General features: G+C 41.8%; 1 protein-coding gene across 3 annotated transcripts; it reads left to right on the top strand.

The window, feature by feature from the left end:
- Window positions 1-1,253: 1,253 nt before the first annotated feature.
- Window positions 1,254-10,234, top strand: LOC128440110 (programmed cell death protein 10). 3 transcript variants are annotated; one of them, XM_053422706.1, is made up of 8 exons: window positions 1,254-1,539; window positions 3,613-3,808; window positions 5,360-5,413; window positions 5,577-5,694; window positions 6,727-6,853; window positions 9,150-9,228; window positions 9,325-9,407; window positions 9,763-10,234. In XM_053422706.1, exons 2-8 carry the CDS (start codon window positions 3,719-3,721, stop codon window positions 9,842-9,844), a joined length of 633 nt encoding a protein of 210 aa, XP_053278681.1. In that variant the 5' UTR covers window positions 1,254-1,539; window positions 3,613-3,718; the 3' UTR covers window positions 9,845-10,234. The 3 variants fall into 3 exon arrangements, with proteins under 3 accessions (XP_053278681.1, XP_053278679.1, XP_053278680.1); XM_053422704.1 differs by lacking the exon at window positions 1,254-1,539 and adding an exon at window positions 1,696-1,833; XM_053422705.1 differs by lacking the exon at window positions 1,254-1,539 and adding an exon at window positions 3,115-3,161.
- Window positions 10,235-11,664: the final 1,430 nt, after the last annotated feature.

Raw genomic sequence — 11,664 nt, 5'->3', positions numbered from 1 at the left:
ACTTGTTGGCCCCAGTCTGTTTTGACTTATAAGGGAGAAGAATACATGCTTGTGTATTATCATTAATATAATAGATACAGCTGACTCTAATCAAGTCAACACAATAAGTGAGCATTTTTAGTGGATAAAAGGTTGGAATCTAAAACTGTAGGAGAGATATGTAAGAAAATATATAAATATTATGGAAATCTGAATTAAAACCAAACAAATATATGGATGTTTTTTTAATAATTGAATTATTGCAATAAACTCTGTTATCAAATGCAATTCGACTTTTTAACTGGTTTAAATTATGTTAAATAAAAGGTAATTAGCAGATTGAAGATTTGTTCATATTTTTATGAACTGTGTGCTTTTACATCTTAAGGTAAAGCTTGTCAATGAACAGCGACTTTCATTCACACTGTCGTCTCAGTGGGAACTGGTTGCAGTGGGCGATGGAGCTGAGAACGTGACTCATCACTCAGACACACAAGCTGTTTATTTTGTGTTCTTAGACAAAAACCTTTTAACCCCTTACATCCCTATGGTTTAATTGAACGTATTGACTATGGAACAGTTTACTTAAGGAAGTCAGACTTGAAACTTTCCTTTTACTGTTTTAATCATCTCTCAAAACGTGCTTCTACTGGATGGCTCTTGCTTGATTGATTTGAGCTACTATTATGTACCTTACATATTTTTCCATTGCTTTTATTTTAAAATGATGCTTCTATATTTGATTTGCTCATGAGTTTAAATGTTATAATTAGCTATCTTTGATGTTGTGGTTGTTGTTGTTGTAATATACCTGTCTCAATTGGTTGCCCTCTAGCTTGAAAACTGGACTGATATTAGCCAGTGTTAGTATAATGTATTTATATCTACGACCAGTTACAGCAGGAATATACATCTTATCTAATTAATTTACGTTACTGAATATTTATGTTTTAACTTTATTAGTTTTTCTGCTACTTCTGTTGCAAATTATCTATTTTGTTATTGTTTTTTACACATTTATTTGATCTTTTAAAAGTTAACTGAACTAAACATAAATTTGTGTGACGATAACAAACCGTTCACAGTTTAATGGTGATCGTTTATTATCTGTAAAGTCAAATGATAGTTGTTGCCATTACAGCGTCGCAAGGGTTAAGAAAGCATTTCCTGCACCTGTTTGGGATTTGAAGTCCAATCTGGTGGCCATTTCTATTGCAGCTCATTCAGGAGCCTCACCGAAAGAACTACAAGCAGCCTCCGCGCTCGCTGCCCCGGCCCGACCCGCCCCGGTTCTCCACTGCTGCTCTACGGGACAGGAGAACTTCCTGATTGACCCACTACCCACAACAACAGGAGCCGAATCGCGTTTCCGTGTCAGGGACGTAGACGCTTGTCCGCTGCGGTTGTAGCCACTTAGCTCCGGTTAGCTCAGGTCGCAGAGAAACACCTGCTGTAAGCGGCTAATCTCCTGTTAGCACGCTACCTGTTCGTCCATCCAGTTCCGTGACAGCAGCGGGACTCTGCTTCCTCTCCTCCCCGCTAGCAGCCGCGTCAGCCCGGGTAAGTGTCGCGCTGGGACTTGGGAGTTAAGCTAAGTGTTCAGAACTTGTATATAACTTGTGAGGGTTATCGCACTGTAGCATCACCTGGGGCACTTTGACTCTCAGTTTCTCACGGTGGCAAACTTCAGCTGGAGGAGGGGGGAAGTTTCGATTCGGTCGTAGAAGTGTCCCACAATGTTCATGTTCTGTGTCCGGATGCTGTCAAACCCTGGTTGTTGACAAACTGTCGCCCGCTGATGTGGCTTCTCTGTCCAGGAACACATCACTCAGAGACTCTGGCGTTACATAGTAGGTGAGGTGCAGCTGTGACGTCTTTATTTAATAAGAATGATTTGACCTTTACGTGGGGCCAGCATCAGAACACCAGGATCAGCTTATAGAGATGATGATAGTGTTTTCTCTCTGGTTATTTGTGACACTGGTGTTTGTCAAGAGGAAGTGTCCACCTGCTTGGGGAAAGGTTTTATTATAATGTATAACGAGGCTAGTGAGCCACAGGGAGAACAGGTAAAACGCTTGTGCTGGTACCAAAGGAGATCACACTGAAGGAAGGAAGGAAGGTTAGTTGTTTAGTTGTTGTGACCCATCTATTTTACATTCTTAAGTTTCCTCCATCTAAACCGAGTTTAAGAGATCTTTGCTCCTTCATTAATGGTTGACCATAATCCTATCACTTATGGGTGCACACAACCCTTATTGAATTGTAATTAATTGACCTTCCACACATTTATAATTTATCCAAAATGTAAGAATGGATTTTGTCTTGCAGAGGAAACACCGATGTGTCCAACTAACAGATATTTTCCTTCTTTGAAATCTAAATCTAAATCAGATATTCAGGGTTTTATTTTGTTAATGTCAAACTTGGGTATAGTGTGTTTCGGAGAGCAAAGGTGGTTCACACATAATCATAATAAACATAAAGTACACTCAACAGCTGACTCTTTATATGTGCTTGTAAAATCCATCTTGTGTAATCTTTCTAGCATTACAAAAGACGGGCCTGTACACTAATTGTTTTTTCAGTTCCACATCTTGGGTGTTTTGTTATAATAAAAGCCCGGAGCAGGGCTGCTGGTAACAATGTCTGTTTGTTACCTCCCAGTTAAAAACACTGAACTGTCTTTCTCTTGAAATCCATCGATTGGGACTAAGAAACGCTGCCACACTGGTCCCATTATAACCCTAATGTTTGTGTAATAGAGGTTATCAAAGGGCAAAGCGAAAAAGCCGGCAGGACACCAAAGAGTTCTCTGATGCGAAGGCCGGCATAACACTGTCTTCAGATCAGCAGGTGCTGACTCATCGGCAGCTTGAAAAGAAACGCGCTCCTGAACAGAGCCTTGGAATGTCAGCGACTCTCCCTGCCCTCGTCGAAACGCTCTGATGTTTGCTGAGCGGAGCGAATCATGACATCATTTCAGAGCCTGTAAAGTTGTCCCACGGTAAACAGTGGCAGGGGCAGAACTGGTCCCGGAGGTGTCAGGCGGGTGTGTGTGTGTATGTGTGTGAGAAAGAGACACAACACAGCCCAGTGACAGAGGGATTATTTTTCCTCATTTTAACCACCAGGATTCACCTCATCCTCATGTCGAGGCTGAGCAGAAAATTCATGGACGTGTGAGCCAAGTTTCTATATTTATCACAGTGCCATTTTTATTGCGGCAGTAATATTGGAGAGGGTGTTTCTGGTCAGGTGTGACTCATGCCTGGTTTGTCACCATTGCAGTCCACTGGAAGAGTAAAGTACACACTCTGCAACATTGCTGTTATATGATTATACATCAGTAAATGAAAGGCCTGCTGGGAATTGGCTCACATGGGAGTTTATGACACGTAATGAAGACATAGAGACGCTGCAGCCTAGGAGCCATTAGTAAAATGTGTTTTATGGACTTATTCCATCTTTGACCAACTTTCTGTTCCCTCTTTTATTAACAACATTAAATATCCCAAAATTTATGAAGCAATTTATTACCCTTTTTTAAAATCCCTGTCTCTGTCATTGCCCTCCTCCCCCGACATCCATCTCTCTCTGCTTGTCCCCCTGTCCTGCCCTCCTCTCCTTCAGGTCCTCGTCCTCTTGCGCTGCGTCAGTCATCGTGAGTGATTGGAGACAGCGAGACGGGCATCTGTCGATAAGGACGCGCACACAAAGGGCCATCGATCGGTCAAGGATGACCATGGACCACATGAAGAATGAAGCCGACGTCTCCTCAGTAGACTCCATGGCTCTGTACACTGTGATGTATCCCGTCTTTAACCAGGTGAGGAGTGCCGACTCTCTGTACGAAGTTGAAATAAATAAATAATTCACAGATGAATAAATAGGGCCAAGGTTTGTTGCATGAGAAAGAAATATAGATGAGACTTATTCATATTCAGGTCGAGCAGAAGGAAGGGGTAGTGGGTTACTGTTTATATAAGAAAGGTATTTGATGACACAGCTCTAGAAATTAAATTACTGTACTTGTAGGTTCGATTTTTGATAAGCTATTTTCCGACATGATCTCCGCCGAAGGGCCAGAATAATGGGTCTGCAAAATTTCCTTCACATATGAAAAACACAGCAGGAGAATGTCTGTGCTGACTTGGACACAACAACAGGAAAATGTCCAGAACATTAAGGCTAGAGATCGGGTCTGAGTAGAGCAGCCAGGAGGCAAAACATGATGTTTGAATTGCATTGCGGAGATCAATATCTGCTTCATAATACATCCATGATCGACACTTCCATCGGCCCTCGTCACTAAAAGCTCTCAAATCTCCTTCTCTTTCCAAGCGGACATTTTCATCTGCATCTTCTATGTGCACGTCACCGTGAATGTCTGGACCTCAGTGCCTGAAATGTCTGAAATCAGCTATAGTCTTGATGCGTTATGCACATATAGACTTTGTTTATTGTGTTTTTATTTATTAAATTGTTTTACCATACACTGTTTGATGTGGAAAGATGGAAAAGAGGACAGCTCCCCAAAAGTAAAGCCAAACTGTCAGAAACACCTCCTGGTGTCTGGCTGCAGTATTACAGCAGCAAGAGTCAAAATGACAGCAGCAAGTACTAATGAATGTAAAACACGGCAAACCATAAGTACTCAGTGCTGTAAACGATGCAGCGGTGTCAGGAGGTTAAATAAAAAATGACGAGACAAAGAAAACCGGGAGAGGATGGTGGCACGTACTTGAAAACAACAATGGGCTTCATTTATCAAATAAATTACACCGCAGTTTGTACTGAAAACAATTTAAAACTGACGTCTATGGTCTTTATGTAGCAAATCAATCGGTAAAACGCACTCATACAGATTAATAGAGAGCAACGCTATTTCATACTGCACCGTAGAAAACATTGTGTTTGAAAGACAAACACTTTAAATTGTCAAATTAATCTCTTTTTTAACACCCTCTTCAGTTTGTCTTTGTTCCAAATCCTTTATTTCTTGTCTTACCACTCTCGAATAAAGACCAAAAAAACCCCACAACATTATAACTACAAATCCAACAGCCAACTTTTTCTTTTAGTGAAGCTTCATCCTTAATACCAGAATATCAGCTCAGAGGAACTGAACACACTTTGGTTCCTATGAGATGTAGAATAGAGATGAGCAGACTCAGCTCAGTACACAGAACAATACATTAACACAGTGTCCTTCTTTGATACTGCAGGTTGCCGGGCTTATATGTGCTTTCTGCAGAATTACATTTCAGGAGGAGAAGAGAAGCAGTGATAAAAGCTAAGCTGTTGGTGTGTGTGTTTGTGTGTGTTATGGGTTGTGCTGCTGGCTTATACGTGTGTCTGTGTGTGTTGTAACTTTCAGCTGGAGCAAGTCAACTTATCAGCAGCGCAGACCTTGAGAGCAGCTTTTATGAAGGTGGGTGTGTTGACCGTCTCTCCCTTTTACTTTTTTAAATCATTTCAGACGAGTCAACTCTCAGGTGATTTGTAGATTTGATCAGTTTCAATTCTGCAGAGTAACGCGGACGACTGTAATTACTTTCAACTGTTTGTTTGTTTGTTTGCTTGTTTGTGTTAAGGCAGAGAAAGAGAGCCCAGGTCTGACCCAGGACATTGTCATCAAAGTTCTGGAGAAGAAGAAATTGAAAATCAACTACAGTGAGTCTCTACTGCGCATGGCTGCAGACGATGTGGAAGGTAGGTCGCTGGGTGCTTGTCAAGACGCTTTTCATTTTGGCGGCCATGTTGTCAGATTAGAACAGCCACACTATCTGCATGAGAATCACATCTCTTCGAGAGAGTCAGGGTCTCGCCTGTTTTGTCTGTGTATTGCGGGGGGGGGGGGCAAAATAGACACTGAAAACGTTTGAATACGTCACAAACTTAAATATTTGCAACACTTCCTGTACCTGTTTCAAAGTAAAAGCAGTCTAGTGTTTCTGTTGACTGAATCCTTCATTGGTTTGCAACAGGGTTTTTATTGTTATTGTAGAAACGGAAGATGCACTGCTTCATACCGTAGAGTCCTGTCATTTAGTTGAGTACATAGGGTTCTTTTATTCAAGGGAATACAGTAGTCATACCAGAAACCCAACAGGTAAGCAATGCACCTGCTGCACACAGATGCATACTGTGTCAACTCCAGAGGAAGAAACACAAGTCTTTCCTTCAGACACAACACCGACTGCCTTGCTTAAGGAGACTTCATGCTGGTCGCCAGCTCAACTTGCCCGGGGTCTCTGTTATTTTTCATATTGCATGAGCTCAGTTATCCACTGGGGGGAGCTGTTTCCCCACAAATCGTCTCCTCTCCCTGCTCTCAAATATTCCTCCGTCTCTGTCTGTAATTGAATTCCTTGTGCTCTGTACAGTGATTGATGGTAGTAATGAATTCACGCACACACACACACACACACACACACACACACACACACACACACACACGCACACACATATTTTGGATGAATTTTAAATGTACCTCCCTTCATAGCGTATCCCAACTTCTACCACAACACTGCCTTTACTTGACAAACTAAAACACGTTAGAGGGCACACACATTCAAACACACACATACACACCTCTATGTTGATTTTATTCATTTGAAACTTAGCTGTGTCTCTCACACGTGTTATTAATTGCTTCCTCTTGGTGTCTCTATTGGCATGTGTGCTGACATGTGCGTCGCTGACATCACTATCACTTCTCCGTCTTCCTCTCTGTGGTTTCAGAGTTCATCATTCACAGGCCAGAGCCCGAGTTCCAGGAGCTGAACGAGAGGGCCGGAGCTCTGAGACACATCCTCAGCACCATACCAGATGAGATCAATGACAGAGTGGCCTTCCTGCAGAGCATCAAGTAAGCCAGCTCAGTGTGTGCGTTTGAGTGAGTGGGCAATACACAGTAGATTTATTTCTACATAACAGCTTTTCAGTCAGACCTCTTGTGTTCTTTGAATAGATTCTAAGAAAATGACTGGAGGATATTTGGCAATAATTACCTCATTAACTTATTTTTTCCTTCAAAGTGAATTGCTTTGATGCAGTGTGTCTCTCCGTGATGATGACGACCCTCCTAACATAGAAACAAAAACAAACAAAAGGTGATCTTTGGATGAGGTGTGTTTGAATATGGAGATAAAAGACATGAGTGGCTGCAACTAGATGCAAATCTCTTTTATGACGCTTAACGGGTACAAGGTGAAAAGTTGATCCTCTGGTTGAGGTCAGTCTGAGTCATCACACACTCGCAGCCCCGCTCAGCACACACCTGCTTCAGCAGGCGTCTGTACATAGGTCGTTTGGGGGCGAATCAACACAGACGGTACAAACAGTCTAGTGGGTGAATTGATTTGAATGTGTGTTGTGTAACACACTTCACAGTCTGTCTGCACACAAACACACACAAGATAAGGCTTTGCAACACATCAGCACCTTCAGTTAGCAGAATTTTTTTTACACATTAAGTAAAAATGGTTGAAGAAGTCAATGACTTGGTTCAAATTGATATTTTATCCAACTGGTTAGTTGTGCTACTAAGTTCAAGGAGTGCTTTAAAAAACATGTTTTGTCCAATACATATATATTTCATATGCAACAAGAACATAGAGTAAAATCAAATCATCGGGGCAGCAGTCTTGAGCATGGGGGGCACCACTCAACCAGTTGAATAATTGGGCCCCCCGTCATGCTCAACACTTCTGCCCTGACTAGATTTTTCTCTGTGTACGGAGGTTTGAGTTCTCCTGCAGCGCCTCCTCGTTCAGATCAGACGCGGCCCTTTGCTGCAGGCCTTCCTCACTCTCTCTCCCTCTTTCCTGCCTAAGTTTTGTCCTGGCAATAAAAAAAATATGAAGAAGTCTTGAGCATGAGGTTTCATGTGCAACCTTGGTTTGATGTGTATTCAAGAAATAACCTCAGCTCAAAGGTCCACTTGCAAGTGTGCAGCTTTCATCAGCCGTTGGGGCTGGATAAGGTTTGGAGATCAAATCATAACAGGGATTCATGGGGAGAGCCGCTGATTCTTTTTTTTTGGTTGAAAGGGGATAGTTGAGGTGGTCCGGGCAGCCAATCACGGTGCATTCTAGGCGCCTTCTGTTTTAGGTGCACTGAGCACACCCAACGAGGATGGAGATATATATATTTCATCTGGCCTTGGAGCACCTCGGGATCCGTCAGAAAGAGCTGGAGGGGCTCAAGAGAGAGAGAGAGAGACACACTGCCTGGCGAGCCCAGACAAGGGGAGACAATGGATGGTTTTCATTGGGTCTTAAAAAGCCAACATTTCTTGAATCTGAATTAAAAACCTTAACAAAGTCTTAAATATGTTATACATACTAGGTTATATATATATTTAGTTGGTCTAAATTATGGAATTGCAGTGTACATGGTTTTTAATGTCTCAGTGCGTTGTAGTTCTTTCTCAGTGATAAACAAGACCAACATGGAAAACTGATACTACACCACACTACACTTTTAAGGTTTATTCTCTACTAGGCTACTTCATCAGCTTTAATTATGGGCGAACATAGGTAGTTGTGGGACTCTGATATGATTATGACATAGATCTTAAATTTCATTCATTACGGTCTTAAAAAGGACATAAAAGTCTTTAATATAATGTACAAAAGATGCAACACAAGCATTTATAGATACCAATCTTAGTGTTACCGATGTCTTTATGTGGTGGGATAGTGATGACTAACCTCTAAGATTCTATATATACATTTTTCTTACCTCTATGAGCTGCACTATTGGTACGTACACATACACACACACACACACACACACACACTATGGTGAGAAAGCGAGAGAGCTTTCCTTTCCTCGGCTCGCTTTGTCATTATTATGATCGAATTCAGTACTCCTAGCGAGTAGCTGCTCGAGCTACTTACCCAGCGGACAGCTTAGAAATAAAATCAATTCAAAGGGAATGCTAAAAATTAAAGTTATGGTACGGCAGATTTCAAGTGAGTACGATGGGAGGGGAGGGGGAAAAAGAAGTGGGTGAGAGTCAGTTTGTGAGAATATAGTAACGAGCAGGATCAAAGAAGTGCAGTTTCAGGGTTATCCCTGCCTGATGAAAACAGACAGATTTTGAGATGCTGTTTCTTTTTTTTCAATGTGCACTGTATTTGTGCCGGTGTCATCCACAGAGATATTGCCAGCGCCATAAAGGAGCTGCTAGACACCGTTAACACCGTCTTCAGGAAATACCAGCATCAGAACCGACGGGTACGTAAATACAGGGGGAGGAAAGAAAAATGCAAACACACTCGAAGTAGCTGTGAAATATGTGGAGCTGAAAGTCTGTCTGTATTTATTGTTAAGGCACTGGAGCAGCAGAAGAAGCAGTTTGTGAAATACTCCAAGAGCTTCAGCGACACGCTCAAAACCTACTTCAAGGACGGAAAGTATGACACTGTTCCTCCTTCCTTCTGTTTGGTCTTTTTTCCCTTTCCTTCCTGTTTTTTCACTCATTCATTCAACCATACACACACAAATACACACATACACACTCTGTCACCACCATGTAAGTCGTTGTCGTTTGATCACAGACCCGCCTCCATCAAATCCGCCACTGCTAAATAATTCCCATGACCCATATCCCGTTGAATTCACGCTGGCGTGTATTCTGTGAAGCCTGACGTTCTCCTCTCCAACCCGATCAGAAATGTTTCCTGGATCAATACTGATACTGTTGCCATGGTTTCTTTGCTGTGTGATTGACACGCGTGTCCCTTGTGTCTCTGTCACGGTTGTTTCCAGAGTGATAAACGTGTTTGTCAGCGCCAACCGGCTCACCCACCAAACCAACATGATACTGCAGGCCTTCAAGACCGGGGCGTAGCAGCCGGAGAAGACCCACGCACACCGAGAGGCAAAGAGTTGACATGAGGCTGTGTAATTAGTGAAGACGTTGTCTCATTTTGAGCTGTTTAATTTATTGTTTTGTGGTTTTATGGGGAGATCAGGTAGTTTGAGGCTCAAAGGAAATGCGGTTGACAGTAATTACCAGGGATTTTTACTCTTTTTATGTTGCTCTTTTATCAGATCTTAAATCCGTATTCCATTATTCCTTTACATAGTTCACTCTCTGTTCAGTACAACGTAGGTCTCAAAACAGAATGAGGAAAGTGTGATTGTTTTCATGTCCTTAAATGTTTTAGATACGCTAATGAATGTCTTTCGAAGTTACAATAAAAACAACTGGCATACTTTTTCCAGACTTATCCACAAATATTTTGTTCTTTGACTTCATTTAATTGTAATTTCATCCTGTAAAAACTCACAGTGGTGTCTTCTACTCAGCAGTAATATCCTCCCACGTTGAGCATACATCATTTTCAACTTAAGGGGGAAACGTTTAGATCCTATGAAGAAATCCAGATCTGGAGAAGCGCTCAGGGAATATAATGTGAAAGAGAGACTGTGTTCACCGTCTGTTCTGTCTGTCCTGCTCTGGTTGACTTCACACTGTGCATCATAAACACAGGCAGTAACACACCAGCTGTGCAGTCTGTTCCTGTACTTTTAGTTACAGAAATAGTTTCTCATTTACTGTCTGCTAACAACAGGTAATCCGCCATGTAAAATAACACATGGGACGCTGAGGACCCAACGATCCAATGATTCTACCTCTGCTAAGGAGGTTATGTTTTCACCCCTGTCCATTAGTTTACTGGTTTATTTGTTTGTCAACAGGATTACGCAAAAACTACTGGTTACTACCGTTATCCAGAAGCGATGTTATCGTGGATAGGAACTAATAAGGTAATTTGGAGTGTGTGCAGTTTTTACATTTTTTTTTACATGTCATTTAGCTGACGTTTTTGTCCAAAGCGACTTACATTTTTTAGAACACTCAGCATTTATGAAGGGCCATTCAGTATCAGAAATGTTTCCTGGATCAATACTGATTCAGTATCTTGCCAAGGACACTTAGGCATGCAGATGGGATAGAGTGGGATTCGAACCGGCAACCTTCTTGTTGCAGAACACCCGCTCCATCCCCTAGGCCACGTGATACTGAGGTCCCGCTGATACACACACTCAATGCTTTTGATGGGTACTTTGAAGTTTGGTCCATGTCCCATCCACTCACATCGAGGACGGGGGGGTTTATGAGGACATCAGGTGGCGATGGAGATGTTTTGGCTTCACTTTTGTCCTGACATGTTGTCCATCATATGTATTCTATGTGGACCCTATCAGTTTTTTCCCCCTGTATCAGCGGTTGCCAACATGTCTTTGTATATCAGATTTCTATTAATTATCATGTTACCCCTCAGAAAATGTGAGTAAAGCAAATCCAGCTTGAAACGCTGATTTTTATTTTTCCTGTGATATAGTGTAGATAAACCTACAGTAGATTACATGGTATTACACAAAGCTGCCACACAGAAAAATCCATGTGTCAACACAAATACAATGTGTTTTGATATTTGTCAGCTTTTAATTATAGACTTTCCACTTCAACGCCGAGGAAGACCAGAAACAGAAGATGACATTTGTTTCAGGGAAAGAGAGCATGAGAAGTTACACAACTCCATCTTAGAAAGTTGGACCTTCTCACACTTTCTAAACGGAATAAGGAGACAAATGGACATTGATAGAGATCATGACAGTCTCAAACTAGCATTGAACAACTCACTTGAGCTTTAAACTATG

The sequence above is a fragment of the Pleuronectes platessa genome, chromosome 5 (genome assembly GCF_947347685.1).
Source record: "Pleuronectes platessa chromosome 5, fPlePla1.1, whole genome shotgun sequence".
Lineage (NCBI taxonomy): Eukaryota > Metazoa > Chordata > Actinopteri > Pleuronectiformes > Pleuronectidae > Pleuronectes > Pleuronectes platessa.
The sequence above is the reverse complement of the archived record's forward strand: the minus strand, read 5'-3'. Positions and strand labels throughout refer to the sequence as shown.